This window comes from Molossus molossus, unplaced genomic scaffold (genome assembly GCF_014108415.1).
Source record: "Molossus molossus isolate mMolMol1 unplaced genomic scaffold, mMolMol1.p scaffold_m16_p_13, whole genome shotgun sequence".
Lineage (NCBI taxonomy): Eukaryota > Metazoa > Chordata > Mammalia > Chiroptera > Molossidae > Molossus > Molossus molossus.
This window is the reverse complement of record NW_023425348.1, coordinates 85,273,236-85,294,945: the sequence shown is the minus strand read 5'-3', so window position 1 is coordinate 85,294,945 and position 21,710 is coordinate 85,273,236. Positions and strand designations below refer to the sequence as shown.

General features: G+C 50.0%; 1 protein-coding gene and 1 long non-coding RNA gene across 5 annotated transcripts in view; both read left to right on the top strand.

The window, feature by feature from the left end:
- The window catches only part of SLC43A3 (solute carrier family 43 member 3), a 30,609-nt gene extending 10,772 nt beyond the window's left edge, over positions 1–19,837 (top strand). For all 4 annotated transcript variants that reach the window (XM_036258171.1, XM_036258170.1, XM_036258169.1 and 1 more), the window contains exons 4-13: positions 1,167–1,213; positions 4,772–4,848; positions 5,026–5,118; positions 7,764–7,903; positions 8,958–9,052; positions 10,064–10,237; positions 10,464–10,583; positions 18,137–18,323; positions 18,922–19,045; positions 19,535–19,837. In XM_036258171.1, coding sequence (XP_036114064.1) covers positions 1,167–1,213; positions 4,772–4,848; positions 5,026–5,118; positions 7,764–7,903; positions 8,958–9,052; positions 10,064–10,237; positions 10,464–10,583; positions 18,137–18,323; positions 18,922–19,045; positions 19,535–19,636 — 1,159 coding nt within the window. In that variant the 3' untranslated portion in view covers positions 19,637–19,837. The remainder of the gene's footprint in view (positions 1–1,166; positions 1,214–4,771; positions 4,849–5,025; positions 5,119–7,763; positions 7,904–8,957; positions 9,053–10,063; positions 10,238–10,463; positions 10,584–18,136; positions 18,324–18,921; positions 19,046–19,534) is intronic.
- Positions 11,801–18,110, top strand: LOC118627697. Its single transcript, XR_004959215.1, has 3 exons — positions 11,801–11,834; positions 16,751–16,835; positions 17,239–18,110. It is a non-coding gene; the product is annotated as an uncharacterized LOC118627697 (long non-coding RNA).
- Positions 19,838–21,710: the final 1,873 nt, after the last annotated feature.

Genomic DNA, 21,710 nt, shown 5'->3' with positions numbered 1-21,710 from the left:
GCCAACCACAAGTGGTCGGTCCCCAGTTACCCACAACTTCTGTCCGACTGACTACAGATTAGAGAGGTTCCATGACCCCCACTCCTGCCCCTTGGACTTAATTATTTCCTCGAGCATCTCACCGAAGGAAACACTGGCTTACATTTACCAGTTCATTAAAGGACACGATGAAGGATACAGATGAACAGGTGCATGGGGTCAGGTCTGGAGGGTCCCGGGCACAGGAGCTTCACCAGCCTGGAAGCTCTCCAAACCCCTTACTGTTAGGATTCTGAGAGGCCTGTCACGTGGACGTGATAAGTCATGAACTGCACTTTCAACCCCTGCCTCCCCTCTAGAGAAGTTGGGGGAGGAGGGACAGGTGATGACTGCCCAGCTCTTAATCATGGCCTGGTCTGTTACGTGAGCAGCCCGCACCCAGGAGAGAACCCAGAGGCAGCTCAGCAGAACAAAGGTGCTCCCAGGTTCTCATCACTTGGGAATTTACAGGGTGTTAGGAGCCCTGTGTCAGGGGCTGGGGACAGAGACCAAATAAATTTTTCTTATTATAAATCACAGTATCACACCTAGGTCGTACTTTTTATTTTTTTAATCCTTGCCTGAGGATATATATATATTTTCTATTTATCATCAGATAGAATGGGAGGGAGGGAGGGAGAGAGAGGGAGAGAGAGATATTGATGTGAGAGGGACATATTGACTCGTTGCCTTCTGCACAACCCAACCAGGGCCGGGGACGAAACCACAACCAAGGTACGTGCCCTTGACCGGAATCAAATCCACGAGTCATTGGTCTGCGGGCCAACACTCTAACTGCTGAACCAAACTGGCCAGGGCTAGGCACTACTTTTCTTACCTCATATGCTTTCAAGACACCCAAACTGCTGAAAGATCCCCGTAGCCTTGGGATCGTGGACCTGAAATTATAGTACCCTAGAACTTTGAGCTTGCGGTCTAGATCAGTCCAAGCATTGCCCTTCATAGAAAAGGCTCAGTGAAGGGCAGTGCCTTGCCCAAGGGTACGTAGCCAAAAGGAATTAGGATTCGAGGTTTCCAGGCACTGACCTCTTTCTCCAAGGGATTGGCCTGTGGGGACATCACCTGCTCTGCCCTTGCCGGTTTCTCTTTTCTGGACAACGTTCTCCATCTCCCATTATCTATTTCAGATTTCTCTACACCTGTGCCACGCTCATCATTGCCTTCACCTCTGCAGGTGAGTGCTGTCAGGTGGGAGGGAGGGGCGCCTTGTGGGTGGGGCCAGTGCGGGAGGTGAGGGCAGCACACTCTGACCCCCCGTGGCTCTGCAAAGACCCACAGACTCTGAGCCTGAAAGAGTCCTTGGTCTATGGCAACAGCTTAGAAATGTGAAATTTCTAAGTGTACTGAGAAATGTGAAAAGTAGGGACAGTGGAGGCATGGCTCAAATAGCAGAGTTTGTTCAAAAGATTACATTCTTCCTCCGGGATGTTTTAAAATGCTCCGTCTCTTTTATTTATTTTTATTTATTTTTTTAATCCTCACCCGAGGACACTTTTCCATATTTTGTTCAGATAGAGTGGGAGGGAGAGAGAGAGAGAGGAAGAGAGAGAGAGAAACATCAACATGAAAAGGACACATCGAGTGGTTGCCACCCGCACAACCCAACCAGGGCTGGGGACAAACTGCAACCGAGGTACATGCCCTTAGTGGGAACCGAACCCGGGTCTCTCTGGACTGCAGGGCAATGCTCTGTCTCTTTTGAAAATGACATGATTATATGAATATCAGTGGCTCTTGCAAACAGCCTTACTCAGCAGGGTAAACATTACCACCTTATGGTAGTCAAAAGTTGTCTTTTCAAATGTTACTGGTCTGCAAATAGAAAATCCCCCAAGTCTGGGCATTCCATTCTAGCTCACTACCCCTTCCTCCATGACGTAGAGGAGAAAACTGAAGCCAGAGGGAGGCCCCTGGCAAAGTCTTGCCCTGGGACCCCTGACTGGCCAAGAGATGCCTTCCAATATTACGCTCCGGTGCCAGCTCACGTGGCTCAGTTTTGGGGTTAGTGACAGCACATAGCTGGTGTGTGTGGTACCTGTGCTGAAGCTGGAAGGCGACACAGGTCACCTCCACTGGTGCCCAGTTCACACAGGCTGGGTGTCTCTGTCCAAACAGAGCTCATGCGCTAGCCCGGCACCTGGAGCCAGTTATTGCAGACCACCCTCCTCCTTAATCCAGCTTCATCTTCCTTCAAAGCTTGCAAAGGATTTTCAAGGGGCTGAATGCGGAGGGGATGGCTGGGGATGTTCGTCTCATTTGTGAATCATTTGAGCAACATCCCTCCCCCCCATAACGTAGAGCTTTTTGTTTTTGGGAAAAGTGTTGGGGTCCGGCCGGTGTGACTCAGTGGTTGAGTGTCGACCCAGGCACCAAGAGGTCACCGGTTTGATTCCCATGTCAGGGCACTTGCCCGGGTTGTGGGCTCGATCCCCAGTGGGGGGCATGCAGGTGGCGGCCAATCGATATTCTCTCTCATCGATGCTTCTATCTCTCTCTCCCTCTCCCTTCCTCTCTGGAATCAATAAAGAAAAAAAAAAGTGTTGGAACCACACCGACCCTATTGTGAAACGAATCACAACCAACCTTTTGGGACTTAGGACATGTTTACCTTTTATAAAGTCAGAAATTGAAAGGTAAACAGGGAGAACACACTTTACCTGCTTTTCAAGGTGTAGAACCATCATTAGTTACTTCAGAGGCTATTAGGAAAAACACTTGCTGCATTAACAAATGCCGAGTCACCCACCTGGTGGAAAAGCTGTTCCCTTTTTATTCCCCTCTGAGTCCTCTGATTTCATGAGTGGAGGCCTTGATGTGGGGCTGGTGTGACTTGAACACAGGCGGGAGCAGGTATCAGGCAAATGCATCCAGTTGCAACGTAATGATACTGTTTTCCTTTCACTGTATTTATTTTTGCAGTTACTTGCTATTCATGACAAGCAACGCAGGTTGCTTTTCATGGACAACAGGGATAGGAAGTTTCCTTTTAAAATAATAGATTTCTTTTGGATAAGATCATGTTAGCAAATGCTAGTGTTATGGGACAGGACCGGGCCTGGAGCAGGTCTGTCTCAGGCTGGCCGGTAGTGTGTGGGTTCCTGACTTTGTGCAGGAAAGATTTCACAGCGTGAGTCCAGGGGACTTTGAGAGCGCATCTACTGAAGCTGGGGACAGTGAATCAAGGAAAAGCTTAGGGTAGAAGAAGCAACAGGAGAGAGCCTAGGCGTGCTCTGTTTTGCTTCCTAGAAATGTTAGAGGAAGGAAGTGAGCCTAGGAGGGGCTGCTGTCAGCTCACTGAGAAATCAGAGAAAAGGGGGCCTTGGAGGGCAGGTTCAGGGGGTCAGCCCAGGATGAACTGCCACTGCTCTTTGCCCCCTGGTCGCAAGTCTCATGGGGACCTAGAGTTTAGGAGAAAGAAAGTAGAAGCTCATGGCTGAGAAAGGCGTGGACATGCCCCAGAGCGAGCTGGCGCTGGCATTTTGTCTTGAGGGTTTTGATCTCTCTTCTGTGGGCAAGAATCTTGGGAGGGTTTCAGCAGAATATTCATCAGCTTTCCGTGTGCATTTTTAATATGCTGATGCATCAAAATAAGCGTATAGGGGACTTTGGGATTATTCTTTGGTCTGCTTTACGGCTTTACTTTTATCTTGGGTCTGTCCAGCTCCAGTCGGGTTTTTGTTGTTTGTTTCCCTGACTTCATCCATCCTTGGGCGTGGCTGCACAAAGGACATTAACTGGGTCTCTGTCCTCTACCTCCCTGACTAGGGTGATTTAAGCTATTTATTCTCTGGTTAGGGAGGAGAGTTATGAACCATTTGTTCTCAAGTGTCCTTGGTTAAGGGAGATAAGGTCTTGTGATTCACTAAGCTGGCTGAGCGTTGTTCAGACTATTTGGCCTTGTTTAATGGTCTTGTCTCGGTTTCCCCATTCCACTCGCCCGGGAATTTTCCCAGCTTCTTACTATCCTGCCTCACTGGGACAGGCATGGGTTATGGCAGGAATCCTGCAGGTGTGTAGACGTTTGTGGTTTGGGAAAGACTAATTATTAAGCCATCCCCCAACCCTTGGAATTTTAGTTGTTCTGCTATTTCTAATACTTTCCAGACCTATTGTAATGACTTTTTTTTTTTTTGGCGTATCAGCTTTTTCAAAGGCAAGAAGTATTCTTTACTCAACCTGCATTTCCAAAGCTAAGCACAATGCTGGCATAAAGGAGGTGCTCCAAGTTTTTTGAACAAAGGAAGGATAATCCATGGCCATTTTCTCACTGGGGTCTCACAGCACCTAGGAGGCAGGAGGAGCAGGGGACTGGGTCACAGATCCAGAATCCCACTCAAAGTCGTGCAGTGAATGAGGGGCTGGGCTTGGGGGCTGAGTCCTGGCTTCTCCCCCACAGTGTCAAGGAGGAGTAGGGGCTCGCGGGCTGCTTTGGTTTAGTGAGGGCAGGGAGCAGGGAGTCCTGCCTGCCTGTAGGAGACCCAGGGCTGACACAGACCAACGACCCACTTTGGTGGGGTAGAAGGTGGCTCAGGAAACCTCTCTGGGGTCCCTCCGTGGGGACTTTTGGGGGAGCTCTGACCAGTATCTTAAGATCCCAATTTCTAGAGGGCTGGCTAGAATTAGGGCCCTGCATCCAGGGTTGTTGGGAATTTGGAACAGGTGGGAGCCACAATTTGAGGCTCCGTGTTTGGGTCGCACTGTGAAACCACCCACCTCTGTCTGATTGTTCCAGGCTCAGCCGTGCTGCTCTTCCTGGCCATGCCCATGCTCACCGTCGGGGGAATCCTGTTTCTGATCACCAACCTGCAGGTGGAAGTCTGCCCACAGCCCAGGCACCTGGCGGGAGGCTGGGGAGGGATGAGGAGACCAAACACTTTCCATATCAGCTGCCTCAAATGGGGGCTGGCCAAAGCCAGGGAAGTAGCTGCTGGGTATAATGACGGCCTGGCACAGGTAAGTGATTCAGGCTGGTCACGTGTTCTCCAGGTTGGGAACCTATTTGGCAAACACCGCTCGACCATCATCACCCTCTACAATGGAGCATTTGACTCGTCCTCGGCCGTCTTTCTTATCATTAAGGTAACAATGAGCAGCAGCCAACATTTATGGGATGCTTACATGTGCCGGACACTTGTCTAGTAAACTTTGCAGGATTTCTCTCCCTCAACCCTTCTGCAGCTAGTAGCATGACCTTTGAACTTGAAGCCAGGCCTGTCTGGTTCTAGAGCCTGAACCTGTAACCCTAAAGCCCCTTCTTTAAACTTACATAGGATTTTGGGCAGAGGTTAAGGGAAGGTGTGGCTGTGATATGCTTGGGCCAGTGTTGGGCACAGGGTGGGATCCTTTGGAATGGGGCGTTAGCCTTCTGAGCTTGTTCAGACAATGAGGTGGGAGACGGCTAGTGGGGACTGCAGGGGCAGACACAGAGGCCTCTCCAGCTCTCCTAAAGGCTAATGCTGGGGTTCAGGAGGATTGTTGCCAGGCTACTAGTGGCCCACCCAACTGCCATTCCACCTTCTTCATTGCACTAACATTTTCATCTGGGCAGGGATGTAGCAAGCCCAGGGAATGACTCTTGATTGATTTAAGCCAACTGGCAATCCCTTTCCTCCTTTTTGGTGGGGGTAGAAGTGGTCACATTACCCAGTCTTAATGAGATGAGACTTTACGGGACATTTCCCTCTCCGATGGAAGATGAGAGCAGAGCAAAAAGAAAGCCTTTTTCCTTGGTCCCCTTCCCACCCTTCCTCTTCGTATGTGAAGATGAGACAGCTGGAATTGTGGCAGCCATATTGTGATTAGGAGGCAACTACCTGGAAGACAAAAGTTAGTACAGTAAGGATGAGCGAAAGGAATGAAAGAGTCCCACACTCGGGACTTTCCTGTGGGCTTTGCGTTAGGCCAGAGGCAGCTGGCCTAGCCTGTGAGCCGTGGGGGGAGATAAGAGGATCTTTGGGAATCATTACCCAGAGAGGAGACTAGCTTAGTTCCATGAGCACCTTGGCTTGAAGGGTCACCCAGAGACTGAGTCTTTTTTTTTTTTTTTTTTTTATCCTCACCCGAGGACATTTTTCCATTCTTTGTTCAGGTAGAGTGGGAGGGAGAGAGAGGAACAGAGAGAGAGAGAAACATCGACGTGAAAGGGACACATCGAGTGGCTGCCACCCGCACAACCGACCAGGGCCGGGGACAAACTGCAACCGAGGTACGTGCCCTTAGCGGGAACCGAACCCGGGTCTCTCCGGACCACAGGCCGATGCTCCAACCGCTGAGCCAAACTGGCCAGGGCCAGAGACTGGGTCTTTAGGGTACTTACTCAAGCCTTTCTATTCCTAAAACAAGAGCTGGTTTCTGGGTTGTCGGTCCTTCCCCCGGATGTGCCTCCCTCCTTAGAGCTGGGAGCAAAGAGTGCCAGAGCCGGAGCTTGAGTTCTCAGTGCAGTCTGACCTTGCAGCCGCGTACTCTGACCCCGAGCAATTCACTGCTCCTTTCTGGACCTCACTTGTACCCTCTGTAAAATGAGGAGGTTGGGCTAGATCAATGGGCTTCAAACTGGGTGCTGAGGAATACTGAAGGGTTCCCTTTGATGTTCTGTCCATCACCGGGGAGAATGAGGGGAGAGCGACTGGGACGCTTTCCACTGATATGTTTCGTGAGTTGAATTTTTGTTTTTGGTTTTTAATTTTTTTTTTTAATCCTCACCTGAGGACTTTTTTGTATTTATCTTCAGATAGAGCGGGAGGGAGAGAGGGGGGAAGAGAGAGGGAGAAACATTGGTGGGAGACAGACACATCAACTGGCTGCCACCCACACGACCCCAACCAGGGCCGGGGACAATCTGCAACCGAGGTACGTGCCCTCAGCAGGAACCGAACCTGGGACTCTCTGGTCCGCGGGCCGATGCTCTAACCACTGAGCCAAACCAGCCAGGGCGTGAGTTGAATTTTTGTGTAAAATTTTGTCTGCATGAAAAGACTTTGCTGCTATTGGGAAAAAAAAGGCCTGGGCTAGACGCCCTCTGAGAAGCCACACTTGGAGGCTCCACCAGCTGTGGGAAGGTGGCATGCTGTCTCCCTGGCTGCTGGTGGAGCCTTGGGGTGAGGGTCAGGCTGTGCGTGTACCAGGCCCCTCGGTCAGCTTCCAGGATGGAGGGCAAGAAGACCCATCCTTGGAAATGGGATCCCTGTCCTTGCTTCTTACACTGACATTTTTTTTTTATGATAAAATATGTATAAATAAAATGTACCATCTTAGCCATTTATAGATATGCAGTCCAATGGCATCAAGTTCATTTATGTGATGCAACCATCACCACCATTCATCTATAGAATTATTTTCAACCTTGTAGAACTGAAACTTTGTACCCATTAAACAATAACTCCCTGCTCCCCCTCCACCAGCTCCTGACAACTACCATTCTATGTTCTGTTTCAGTAAATTTGGCTGCTTTAGGTACCTTACATAAGTGGAATCACATAGTATTTGTCCTTTTGTGACTGGCTTACTTCACTGACACCGTGTCCTCAGGGTGCATCCGTGTCCGTAGCGTGTGGGAGAATTTCCTTCCTTTTTAAGGATGAATACTATTCCACAATGGGTAACCACAGTGTGCTTATCCGTTCATCTGTGCATGGACACTTGGGTTGCTGCCACCTTTTGGCTGCTGTGAATAATGCAGCTGTGAACACAGGTGTTACACTGACTTTTCCCTCCTTTTCCTGCAGCTCCTTTATGAACAGGGCATCAGCCTCAGGGCCTCCTTCATCTTTCTCTCTGTCTGCAGTGCCTGGCATGTTGGGCGTACCTTCCTCCTGATGCCCCGGGGGCAAATCCCCTACCCACTGCCCCCCAACTACAGCTATGGGTAAGGACTGTGATCTGGCGATGGTGGGCCAGAGCCCTTAGGTGATCTGAGGTAGGAAGCAGGGGGCGGGAAAGACAGGGATGGCGATAGTAGGGCAGAGAGCCTGTCACAGAAGAGGACGACTAGAACCGAGGTGTATCAATTAGCTATTGCTGCATAACAAACAACCCTGAAACTCGATGGTCTAAAACATCAAGCCTTTATTATTTTTCACAAGTCTGTGGGTAGCTGGCTAGTTCATCTGACTGGGGACAGACTTGAGTGATCTTGACAGGGATCACTCATGTCTCTGATCATCTGTCTGGTGGACTAGCTGGGGGCTGGCGGCCTACCTTGGCAGTCATTTGAGGTGACAGGGATGTCTGGGTCACCTGGCTCTCATCTTCCAGCAGGCTAGCTTGGGCTTGTTCCCATCATGGTGTCAGGGTTTGAGAGTACAGAGGTGCCCAGGGTTTCCTAAAGTTGAGGGTTGGAATTGGTACATCGTATCTGCTGCGTTTTGTTGGCTGGAGCAGCTGCCAAGGCTGAGGGGTGGGGGACAGTCAGAGCTGCAGCCCCACTGTACCCTCTGGGGCATGGGGGGGGTGTGAAGGAATGTGACCACTTTGCAGCTCATCGCCGCAAGCAGCAGAGGGAGGGCATGCGTTGGCCACTCCCTCGTATTTGCAGACCCACAAGCTCTCTGGTTCCAGCTCATGATCATCCTCTCAGTTCTGTGTTCTCAGCTCCATTTTCCAAATGGGACATCGAAGCTCAGAAGGGTTGAGTCTGAGCCACGTTGCCAGCTAGGGAGAGGCAGAGCTGAGATTTGAACCCAGGCCTGTCCCATTCTTCCCAAACTTTGCTGCATACGAGACTCACTAGGATCCCTCAGAGATCTTTGAAAAAGACGCAAGCCTGGCTCCCAGGTGTTCTGACGTCACTGGTCTGGGCTGCGACCTGGGCATTGGGGTCAGGAACAGGATTGCAATGTACAGTGACACTGGAGGTCCACTCTGCTTCAGGCTCAGCTCACAGTCCTCAGACTGGGCTGGGGGGGCTTCTGTTTCCACAGCCTGTGCTCTGGGGATAGCGCCAGAGAGAAGAAGGAAACTGCAGAGTCCAAAATGATGGATCTACAGTCCCAGGAGTTTCTGTCACCAAAGGAAGGTGAGCCCTGCTGGGTAAGCCATTTCCCCTTCAGCCTGGCCTTTCCCTGCGGCTGACCTGGCTCCTCACCTCCAGCTCCCCGCCAGGGACTCAGATGCAGGAAAAGTCAGGTGGAGAAAGGACCTGTAGGATCTTCTCAATCCCCTCATTTGATAGAGGGTCAAGAGAGGGTTAAGCCTTTTGTCCCGTCTCTGTTTTCTATCCCTCTTTTCTCTCTTTCTCATCTCATCACCTCCCTACTCCCTGAAGTCCATCTTCCATCATTGTCTTCCTTTCCCCCAACTTCTCAGTCCCAAGTCTGGCTTATTCTCATTTCTGCAGGTCCCCTGGGTCTGCCCTCTCTCATTGTTGCGTCTCCATTGCTGCCTCCTTTCCCTCCTCCATCTGTTTGGGTCTTTGGTACAAACATCACTACCTACTGCTGCCCAAAGCAGAAACAAGAATAGGATTCTGGGAAGCTCCCCAAATTACGGGAACTTGCCAGGCTACCAGGGAGAGTAGAACCAGGGATCCCAGTCCAAAGTCACAGCCAGTCTGCCTCTCCGGGAAGAACCTTCATTGGTCCCCCTTGGAGGAGGCACAGAATACGTGACTCCCAGTCCCAGCGGGACCACGGAGGACAGGGCAGGGGATTTCCAGAATAGACCAGGATCCTGGGACTGAACAAAAGCGAGGTGTCTGCCACTGACCCTTGTCTTCTCGTCTTACTTTTCACCGTCTTGGCTGAAAGATCAGGATGAAGTGTTAGTGCAAGAAGTGGTGTTGAAGCCAAGCTGTGAGAGACGGATGAGCTTTCAGCAGGCGGAGAGCACAGGGAGTGTCATTCAGGTTGTTTGGGCCGATGGCACAGGCGTAGAGTGGGGACGTGTGTGTTGTAGACAGCTTGGAGACCTGGCCGGATGAACTCTGGGAGGTGAACTTGGATCTCAGCACCACTTGGGCCTCTGCATTCTTGCCCATCTCGCCCTCCACTTGCCTTGTAATTCATGCCCAGACCCTCCTTTCCAACAGAGATCCCAGGACCAGGACAGCTGGAGGAACCCCGTTCTTTCTGGAGCTATGTTTTCTCCCGGCGCTTTGCCTGGCACCTGGTGTGGCTGTCTGTGATACAGCTGTGGCACTACCTCTTTATTGGCACCCTCAACTCTCTGCTGACCAACCTGGCCAATGACGACAGAGCACTGGGTATGTGGCAGGGCTGGGAGGCAGCCCATCTGCATATCCCACTGGGGACTTGGAACCTTGAGAGTGCTGGGTGCTGAGCTCTGCAGGGCTCTGTGCTCCAGAGGGAGGTCTGAGCAGGGGCGTGGGGAGGAAGGTCAGGCTGGGTAAGGGCAGGGTGAGAAGAGTCCTGTCCTGTAAGGAAGGCCTGGAAATTTCTTACCACCCGACCCATCTCTGTCCTCTGCAGTCAGCAGCTACACAAATGCCTTTGCCATCACGCAGTTCTTTGGAGTGTTCTGTGCCCCCTGGAACGGCCTGCTCATGGACCGGCTTAAACAGAAGTACCAGAAGGAAGCGAAAAAGACAGGTGAGACATGGGCTCCAGAGAACCAGGGAACCAGGAGGGGAGAGGTCTTCACTTACCTGCACGCCCATCTTCTCTTCTCTTCTTAATCCTTTTGTACTTGCATCCGTCTATCTGTTCGTCCATCCATCCCTCCATCCATCTGTCCATCTGTCTGTCCATCTGTCCCTCCGTCCATCTGTCCATCCATTCGTCCACCATCCACTTGCCTCTAGTCACCGAGTGTCAGTTATGTGGCAGCCACAGTTCCAGCTTCAACAATGGACAAGGCAGATATGACCTTGTCAAGCTGTTCTCCGTCTAGAGACTGGAGAGGGGCAAGGGGCAGTCCTGGCAGTCTGTGAAGTAAGCCCTCCGTGGGCTATGGGGACATGAAGAAGTGCGGGAGAGGATGGAATTGGGAAGGCTTCCAGGGAAGGCTTCCTGGAAGAGGTGGCATCTGAGCCAAGACCTGCAGGATGAATAAAAAGTGAAGAAACGAAGAGGAGGGCCCTGGGAGAACACAGTGGGGTCAAGATGGTGAAGGAGGAGGAAGCATTTGAAGAATCTGGGGAATTTCAGAAAGTGATTCAGACTTGCCAGGGCACAGAGCACTGGGGAGTGATGGGAAGGGGCAGGCAGCACACCATGCCAAGGAGCTTGGACAGGATCCTTGGATATGCTGGAGGAAGAGAGGAGGGCTGAGGCATTTCAACATGTTGGGTTTGGGGTGGGGAGGGGCTAAGGTAGGAGTGACATTCCTCCCACAGTTTCCTCTACACCCCACCCCACTTCCCGTCTCTGCACACACCCCCCCCCCCCCCCCCCGCTGCTGGGTGGAGACATCAAAACATTTCACCTGTAACTATTTCAGTTAGTACCTCTAACAAATAAGGCCTCTTTGACTCACACATCACTATAATATCATTACCACCCCTAAAACAACCCTGATAGTTTCTTAGAATCATCTGAAATGCAGTTCTGTGCAGACTTCCCTAGCTGTTTCAAACAGGCCCTTTTACAGTGGGTCTGTTCAAATCAGGGTCTGCACAGTGTATTTTTGTTTGATGTGCCTCTTCTGTCTTTGGAGATGTGTCCTTCCCTCCCTCTTTCCCCTCTTATTGTTTATTTGTTGAAGAAGCTGGGTCATTTGGCCTGTCAGATTTTCCAGCCTTGGATTTGGCATCCTTTCTGTGTCACTGAAAACAGTCTCTTTGATTGGTGTTTCCCGTAAACAGGCAGATTGGAGGCTGAGGAGAATCATAATACTTTTTGGTGAGAATGATTCAATGGGGGAGCTGAGGGCCTGCCCAGTGGGCCCCTGGTACCATTGTCCCTGCTTTATGACATTAGAATTGATCAATGGGTTCAGACTTTGTCAGTCTGATGGCCCATTATAGTTTCCCATCAGCTGCCTGCTTAATGATTTTAGCCACCATTGATGATCAATGCCCAGACCCATTATTTTATTTGGGTTACAAAATGGTGATTTTCTATTTGCTGTCTTCCCTTCTGCTTTTAATAGCTAGAATTCCTCTAGGAAGAAAAAAACTTTCCCTTATGATCTGTTTGTTATCCTGAAATAAATGCTTGGTTTTTTCTCTGTTTACGTTTCATAACAGTGAGGTTGCCTTAGCAACCTCTAGGGTGACTACTCATTATTTGTCTTTAAAAGTTTCATTTTAGCCCTGGCCAGTTTGGTCCAGCGGTTAGAGCGTCGGCCTGCGGTCCGGAGAGACCCGGGTTCGGTTCCCGCTAAAGGCACATACTTCGGTTGCAGTTTGTCCCCGGCCCTGGTTGGTCGTGCAGGTGGCAGCCACTCGATGTGTCCCTTCACGTCAATGTTTCTCTCTCTCTCTCCCTTCCTCTCTCTCCCTCCCACTCTATCTGTACAAAAAATGGAAAAATATCCTCGGGTGAGGATAAAAAAAACAAACAAAAAAAAGTTTCATTTTACATATATTTGAATGTGTGTCAATCTATTTCTATCAAAATTCTTCTTGATGCTCGAATTGTCCCATCTTTGGCCATTGGGAACTTTACCAATTCAGTATCTGTGACCTTTAGATGTAATCCTATCAGTTTTAGAGGGTGTCTTTACTTTCTAGCATAATCAGATTTTCAGGTCTGTTTCATTGGGTCTGTTTCCTGCCCCAGACCTGAAGCCAGCCATTTTCCCAGGTAGCCCAGATCAGGTCCCTTTAGTGGGAAGTGGTATTTAAAGACTGCAGTCTGGATGCTACTGTTTCTAATTATCCTTGGTTGTCATTGCTTTTAGGCCTTGGATAGAGGTAAGATAGACACAATATTTTAGACAAAAAAAATACATCATGAATACTTAATTTTTTTTTGCTACGTTCCCCTAGTGGGAACCGAACCCAGAACTCTTTGGTCCTCAGGCCAACGCTCCAACCGCTGAGCCAAACTGGCCAGGGCTTAATTTTTTAATTAATTAATTAATTATTTTTAAATATTTATTGTTGAATGTAGAATGTATTACAGATGTTCCTCATTCCCCCCACCCCCATTGACCCCCTCCTCCCCACTCCTGCCCCCCTCCTGCCTTTTCCCACACTGTTGTCTGTGTCCATTGATTATGCATATAAGTTCTTTGGTTTATTTCTTCCCACCCCCCAACCCCTTTCCCTTTGAGGTTTGTCAGTCTAGCAATGAATTTGTACTTCTTAATCCCTTCACCTTTTTCACCCATTTCCCCCAACCCCCCTCCCATCTGGCAACCAACAAAATGTTCTCTGTATCTATGAGAATGTTTCTGTTCTACCTGTTCATTTTGTTTGTAGATTCCATTGTTGATAGATATGTATTCATTGCCATTTTGTTTGTTCATATATTTTATCTTTTTCTTCAAAAAGACCCTTCATCATTTCATATAATAACGGTTTGGTGGTGATGAACTCCTTTAACTTTTTCTTGTCTGGGAAACTCTTTATATGGCCATTGATTCTAAATGACAGCTTTGCAGGATAGAGTAATCTTGGTTGTAGGTTCTTGCTCTTCATCACTCTGAATATTTCTTGCCACTCCCTTCTGGCCTGCAAAGTTTCTTTTGAGAAATCAGCTGACAGCCTTATGGGAACTCCCTTGTAGGTAACTAGCTGCCTTTCTCTTGCTGCTTTTAAGATTTTCTCTTTTTCTTGAACCTTTTGCATTTTGATGATGATGCGTCTTGGTGTGGGCCTCTTGGGGTTCATCTTGTTTGGGACTCTCTGTGTTTCCTGGACTTGTATGTCTGTTTCCTTCACCAAGTTAGGGAAGTTTTCTGCCATTATTGTTTCAAACAGGTTTTCAATTTCTTGTTCTCGCTCTTCTCCTTCTGGCACCCCCAAGATGCGATTGTTGGCACGCTTGAAGTTGTCCCAGAGGCTCCTTACACTCTCCTCATTTTTTTGGATTCTTTTTTCTTTTTGCTGTTCTGATTGGGCGTTTTTTGCTTCCTTAGATTCCAAATCAATGGTTTGCTTCTTGGCTTTACCTACTCTACTATTGAATCTGTGTAAATTATTCTTTATTTCAGTTAATGCCTCCTTCATTTCTGACTGTGCATCCATCATTTCTGACTGGTCCTTTTTTATGCTCTTGAGGCCCTCACTAAGTTCACTGAGGTTCTCACTAAGTTCATTGAGCATCCTTATAAGCAGTATTTTGAACTCAGCATCTGTTAGGTTGCTTATCTTCATTTCGCTTAGTTCTTTTCTTGGGGTTTTGTTCTGTTCTTTCATTTGGGACCTGTTTCTTTGTCTCCTCATTTTGGCTGCCTCCCTGTGTTTGTTTCTGTGTATTACTTAACGAGAGGTGTGGGTCTAGCTGAGACCAGATGCTGCTTATTTGAAAGAATTTAGGAAAAACCTGAAGCAGGATCCAAGACAGGCCAACCCTATGGTTAAGCAAGTGGCAACAGCTTGGGTGGACCTGATAGTTGGGTGGGGCGGGGCGGGGTCTTGGGGAGTCACCAGGGTGGGGCTACCAGTGTGAGCCAGGTTGCTGGAGTCCCAGATATGGTAACTGTCTGCCGCTCCAGGGAAGGGCTCACCAAAGGAACAATACTCTCTGACAGCACGTTTGTCCCGGGGAAAGCCCCCTCTCCAGCCTTCGCTCCAGTGCCATATAGCTCAGTTCTTTTCTTTATGTCTCTGGTGCCCCTCGAGCTGCCTCCCCTCCAAGCTTAAAGGGAGAGCGTCCAATAAGTCCGTGTGTGGGCCCTTTAAGGAGCTGCCTGGGGCTCCAGCCACCTCAGCCTCCCTGAGCCTCAGTTCCCGCTGGTTTTTCCAGCCAGAAGTTATGGGGATTCTCTTCCTGGCACTGGAACCCTGAGCGGGGCACCTGGTGTGGGACGGTGACCCCCTCAGTCCTCAGGGAGGACCTTCCCAGCCGAGGTGTCCTCCTGATTTTTATCCGCCACACGTGGGTGTGGGACCAGCCCGTCTGCCTCCGCCCCTCCTACCAGTCTGGATGTGGCTGCTGCTTTAATTCCGTAGTTGTAGGACTTTCATTCAGCTTGATTTCAGGTGATTTTGAATGATGGTTGTTCTGTAGTTTAGTTGTAACTTTGATGTGGTTGTGGGAGGACGCGATACTGCGTTTACCTACGCTGCCATCTTGACTGGAAGTCTAATTTTTTAATTATTGATTTGAGAGAGAAACACATCGATGTGAGAGAGAAACATTGATCGGTTGCCTCCTGCACATACCCTGACCAGGGATTGAACCTACAACCTGGGTATGTGCCCTGACTAGGAATTGAACCCACCAACTTTTGGTGTATGGGAAGACTTTTGGTGAGCCACATCAGGCATGACTACCTAATATTAATATTTTAATTTAAATTTTACTTCCTTGATTTTACATTTGTATCTCTTTCCTCTTGAAATTGTTGTTTCTAATAGTACTATGTACATATATTATGTATACATACTATATACTACATACATATATGGTATTTTAAAAATATATTTTATATATAATTACTGGTTTAGCAATATCAATAATTTTTTAATTTTTCTTTTTCTTTTTTTTAATCCTCACCTGAGGACATTTTTCCATTTTTTGTTCAGATAGAGAGGGAGGGAGAGAGAGGAAGAGAGAGAGAGAAACATCAACGTGAAAGGGACACATCGAGTGGCTGCCACCTGCACGACCAACCAGGGCCAGGGACAAACTGCAACCGAGGTACGCGCCCTTAGCGGGAACCGAACCCTGGTCTCTCTGGACCGCAGGCCGATGCTCTAACCGCTGAGCCAAACCGGCCAGGGCAATTTTTATTTTTCAATTAGTCAACATTCTCTCTCTCTATATATATATATTTTTTGATCCTCACCCAAGGATATTTTTTTTTTTTTTTTATCCTCACCTGAGGATATTTTTCCATTTTTTGTACAGATAGAGTGGGAGGGAGAGAGAGGAAGGGAGAGAGAGAGAGAGAGAAACATCGACGTGAAGGGACACATCGAGTGGCTGCCACCCGCACGACCAACCAGGACCGGGGACAAACTGCAACCGAAGTACGTGCCCTTAGCGGGAACCGAATCCGGGTCTCTCCAGACCGCAGGCCGATGCTCTAACCGCTGAGCCAAACTGGCCAGGGCACCCAAGGATATTTTTACATTAATCTTCAGATAGAGCTGGAGGGGGAGAGAGAGAGAAACATCAATGTGAGAGAGACACATCGATTGGTTGCCACCTGCACAGCCCTAACTGGGGACGGGGAAGAACCACAACCGAGGTACATGCCCTTGGCCAGGACTCTTCGGTCCATGGGTGATGCTTTTACCACTGACCCATACTGGCCAGGGCTGACATTCAATATTATATTAGTTTCAGGTGTACAGCATAATCAATATTATTAATAATATAATTGCTGCAGGCTGTTCCTTCCTTCCTTCCTTCCTTCCTTCCTTCCTTCCTTCCTTCCTTCCTTCCTTCCTTCCTCCCTCCCTCCCTCCCTCCCTCCCTCCCTCCCTCCCTCCCTCCCTCCCTCCCTCCCTCCTTCCATTCCCATCCCTAGGCTTTCTCCCATAAGGGATGCACAGTCAAATTACTGTGTGCTACAAGCCACCAACCTGATACAAAGTTATGTTCATTGGTTTCATTTTGCTTCTGATTTTTTTGGATTGTTTTATTACTATTATTTTTATTTAGAAACATTTACCTATCAAACATTTACATTTTTCCAGAGCCAAAACTGTGAAACAAGATATATTCAAAGACATGTAGTTCCCCTTGCTGCTCCCTGTATTGCATTTCTTCCTTCTGTGTTTGGTAATTATTTTATTGTTTTGTTTTTTTCCCTTAAAGAAAGGTTATAGCTCTGGCCGGTTTGGCTCAGCAGTTGGAGTGTCGGGCTGCGGTCCAGAGAGACCTGGGTTCAGTTCCCACTAGGGGCACGTACCAAAACAAGAAAGAAAGAAAGAAAGGCTAAACAGCTATACAGCCCGGCCAGGGTGGCTCAGTGGATTGAGCGGTGTCCCATGGACTGAGAGGTCCCAGTTCGATTCCCAGTCAGGGCACATGCCCGGGCTGCAGGCTTGATTCCCAGTACGGGGCGTGCAGGAGGCAGCTGATGGATATTTCTCCCTCACATCGATGTTTCTACCTCTCTAAAAAAATCAATAAAAACAAAAAATAAAGAAAGTCATATACATGTAATTTCTCCTTTTCTTAGGTAAGAGGCAGCACACTGCACAGCTTGCTCCACGGTTTTCTTTCTGTGTAACTGTCGACCGAGCGTAAACGACTCGGGAGACCTCGCTGGAATCAAATGACAAAGTTCTCTTCGAGGTCTGAAGTGAGGGAGTTACAATTTTGGAGCGCTCTCGGGCAGTACCCAGTGTCCCGAAGAAACAGTTGAGCGTTTTTATGGCCCAGAGCACATTCTCGAGGAGACAGTCCTGCATCCTTGGCGCGGCCCCCAGGTGCGGACAGCATTCTTTCCGAGCCCTCCAGACGGTCCTCACTTGGCTCTCCGCACCCCCAAGCACTGATGCACCAATGAGACGTTCCAGTTTCCAGGCCGAAGTAAAACAAAATCCTTTTGCTCACGTTTCCGCCCACTCGGGTGTTTGTTTCTCCATTCTTTCCTCACCCCTGTCCTGTTCCACAGGCTCTGCCCTCCATCCTCTAGCTGCTGCCTGGGTCTCTGGCAGGTGGCTGCCCGGGGTTGCAGCATTCTCCTCTTGGTGGCTGTTTGGATGGTTTCCAGACTTTGGCTATTCCCTGTCGTGCTGCCGAGAATATCTGGCTTTGGGGTGGAGGGGCCAGAGCCGATGCGGAGCCCGGGGAAGAGGGCATTGTAATAATCTGTGAACGAGTTGGTGGTGGCCTACAGCCAGGATGAGCCAGTGGGGACGGAGGGGAGTGGATACATTTGAAGGATAGTTAAGAGGTGGATTAGCAACATTTATTGATGGACTGGAGATGGGGCATGTGGGAGAAGGAGGATTCAAGAACAACCCAGGCTTCTGCCTTGGTGGTTGGGTGCCTGGTGGCTCCTTGCTTTCCCCATCTCCTTGTCCTCCGTGGCGCCCCCTCCAGGCAGCCTTTCCTCTTTCCTTCTGGACCAGGTTCTTCGGCCTCAGCAGCAGCCCTTTCCTCAGCGGTGCCTTCGCTGGCCCTGACATCTTTGCTGTGCCTGGCCTTCGCCCTCTGTGCCTCAGTCCCCGTCCTCCCGCTCCAGTACATCACCTTCATCCTGCAAGTGATCAGCCGCTCCTTCCTCTACGGGGGCAACGCTGCCTTCCTCACCCTCGCGTAAGTGGATCGGAGTGTGTTACATAATGGGAGATTCACTGGGGCAAAAAGAAGAAAGAAATCAGAGGTGAAGATGGACCTGGAGGTGGTCAGGGGAGGGTGACAGGGTCTGGGATCAGGTGTAGGGGGTGATGCCTGGAGGTGGGGGCTGGTGGGAAGGACAGAGTGTTCATGGACGTGCGCCTTCACATCAGCTCCCCCTTCTGCCTCTGTTATCTATCCAGTGAACTCCTATTCACCCTGCAGGGCCCGCTTCTGTTCCAACTTCCCCAGGAAAGAAAGTGTGTTCCTTTCTTTGTGCTCTTGGCACTCAGCCTAGTCTTGCTTCTTCAGAGCACACGTCGCTTGGCATAGAGTGATCTGTTGACGTGTCTGTGTTTTCCTTGAGACCTCCCCAGGCACAGCCTGTGTCGGGGTCCCTGCTGTTTTCCCAGGGCTCGGTACAGTGCCTTCTCTGTGTTCTACAGTTGGAAAAGCTGAGGCACGGCAGATAGGGAAGGGCTGAGTCGGGTGGGTAGATGAAGTCAGGCCTAGGCCAGGCCTCTCTGTGGGGGGTAGGGGCCCCGAAGCTCACTGGAACCCCCTTGTCTCTCCCCAGTTTCCCCGCGGAGCACTTTGGGAAGCTCTTCGGGGTCGCGATGGCCCTGTCAGCCATTGTGTCTCTGCTGCAGTTCCCTATCTTCACTCTCATCAGAGGGCCCCTGCAGAACAACCCGTTCTACGTGAGTACCGTGGGGTCACTCTGTGGGACCCCAGCAGGGCGCACCCCCAGACCAGACAGCATCCTGACCACTGCACAGCTCTGTTAGCTTCATTTTTAAAAGGTCCGCGAAGTGCAGGAGTTCCGATCAGTCACTGGGAGGATAGAAAGAGAGAGAAACTTAAAGCGAGGAGATTGCTAGGCTGGTACTGGACGACCCCCACATAATAATCAGGAGGTGCTGCTCTAGCTGGCCGCCACCACCTTCTCGCGAGACCCTGAGCAGATCACTGAATGTCCTTGGGGCCCCTGTTTGTTCACCCATGAAACGGGCATAATATCCCGCCCCACCCCTCTCCACAGGGCAGAATGAAAAACAACCACTAGTCCCTCCTTGGGGGCACCACAGTGAGTGGAAAAGTGGAAGAACCAGGCAGCGTTCTGGTCCCTTTGTGGGTGGAGGGTGCTGCTCAGTCGCTGGGCTCCATCTCGCTCCTCCCCCTCCCTGCAGGTGAACCTGACGCTGGTGCTGGTCACTCTCCTGACCTTCGTCCACCCCTTCTTGCTGCGCCGGGAATGCCGGGAGAAAGGAGCGCCCCCTGCAGCCCCTTAGTTCAGAAGACCTCGCTTTTCGACCCTTCACATGCTTTTGCTCCTCTTTGTTGGAGAACCCCGTGCCCCAAAAGATGTTGCCTGTTTACACTACTTGTATTAAATAACCATTATTTTCTCTTTTAAAAGAAAGATGGCCCTGGCTGGTTTGGCTCAGTGGTTAGGTCGCTGGGCCTCAGATCCAAGAGTCATGGGTTTGATTCTGGTCAAGGGCACTTACCTCAGTTGCAGTTTTGATCCCTGGACCCAGTTTAGGTCGTGCGGGAGGCAACCAATCGATGTGTCTCTCTCACATCGATGTTTCTCTCTGTCTCACTCCCTCCTTCCCTCCCATTCTATCTGAAAAACTAATGGAAAAATATCCTCGAGTGAGGATTAAAAAAAAACAACAACAGATGTATTTAACTGCAAGCCAAGACTTTTTAAAAAAACATATATATATATATATATATATTTTTTTCCTTGTATTGATTTTTTATTTTTTGTTTTTTATCCTCACCCGAGGACATTTTTCCATTTTTTGTTCAGGTAGAGTGGGAGGGAGAGAGAGGAACAGAGAGAGAGAGAAACATCGATGTGAAAGGAACACACCGAGTGGCTGCCACCCGCACGACCAACCAGGGCCGGGGACAAACTGCAACCGAGGTACATGCCCTTAGTGGGAACCGAACCCGGGTCTCTCCAGACCGCAGGCCTACGCTCTAACCGCTGAGCCAAACCGGCCAGGGCTTGTATTGATTTTTTAGAGAGAGAGGAAGGGAGAGGGAGAGAGAGATAGAAACCTCGATGAGAGAGAACATCGATTGGCCGCCTTCTGCATGCCCCCCACGGGGGTTGGGCCCACAACCTGGGCATGTGCCCTGACTGGGAATCAAACTGGCGACCTCTTGGTGCATGGGACGATGCTCGGTCACTGAGCCACACTGGCCGGACCAGCCAAGACTTTTGATCAGCAAGGAAAGAATCTCAGTTGCCAAGCTGATTGACATCAGACCCGCCGCAAAGGCAGGTGGAGGTCCTCAGTTCCCGAGCAGGGAGCCCAGGGCCTTGGCAGGCTGGGCCCGAGGGGAGGTGATGCGATGCTTGGCCCTGAGCCCATGTGTGCCTGGGTTCTGTGCTGCCCAGTGGTTGCCAGGTGAAGAGTGAAGTTGTCACGGCCTCAGCTATGCTGCCTGGCATCTAGAGGTGGCACCCTCACAGGCACAGCTTGGGGAGAGGATGGCAGGGAACCTCAGGGAGAAAGGGGAGCAGACAGGGTCGGGGTGGGGTCCCTGATGCTGGATGATCTTATGCAAACCCTTGTCTGGTCTAAGTATCAGTTTTTCCATCTGGAAAATGAGAGGGCTCTGGAGTTGGAGGTTCTTTCCAATGTATGAAAAGGCTTTAAGAACAGTGACAGAGCCCAATGGTTAGAGCATCAGCCTGCGGTCCAGAGAGACCCGGGTTCGGTTGCCACTAAGGGCGTGTACCTCCGTTTCAGTTTGTCCCCGGTCCTGGTTGGGTCGTGCGGCTGGCAGCCACTCGATGTGTCCCTTTCACGTCGATGTTTCTCTCTCTCTCTCTTCCTTCCACTCTATCTGAACAAAAAATGGAAAAATGTCCTCAGGTGAGGATAAAAACAAAAACAAAAAAACAGTGACAGAGTCAGGCCACCCGAAGAGCCTTGGGAACCAGCTGACCTGCTCGACTGAAGGATTTCTGACGAAACTTTTGGGCATGTTTTTGTCTTCCAGAAGGGGGGTGATTGCTTATAGTGTTAAATAACAACGTTCCCTGAGGGATAATTTGAGATAAATAAAGCATCTCTGCAGAAGACAACCACTGCTCGGCCTCTCCAGGCTTTGGGGTTGCGGGTGCATGTGTGTGCATGTACGTGTATGCGTGTGTGTTCCTGCCCAGTGCCCCAGCCGGGGGCAGTGAGTGCCCACATGGAGGTGGAGGAATCTCTTCAGTGTGCTGGTGTGGCAGCTGGACCCACAGGTGGGGCAGAAGCCCTGGGACTGGGATCCCCCCATCTGCTCCTGGGACATGGGCTTGAGACCCCCTTCCCCTCAGGAATCGCTTCCTTTGCCTCC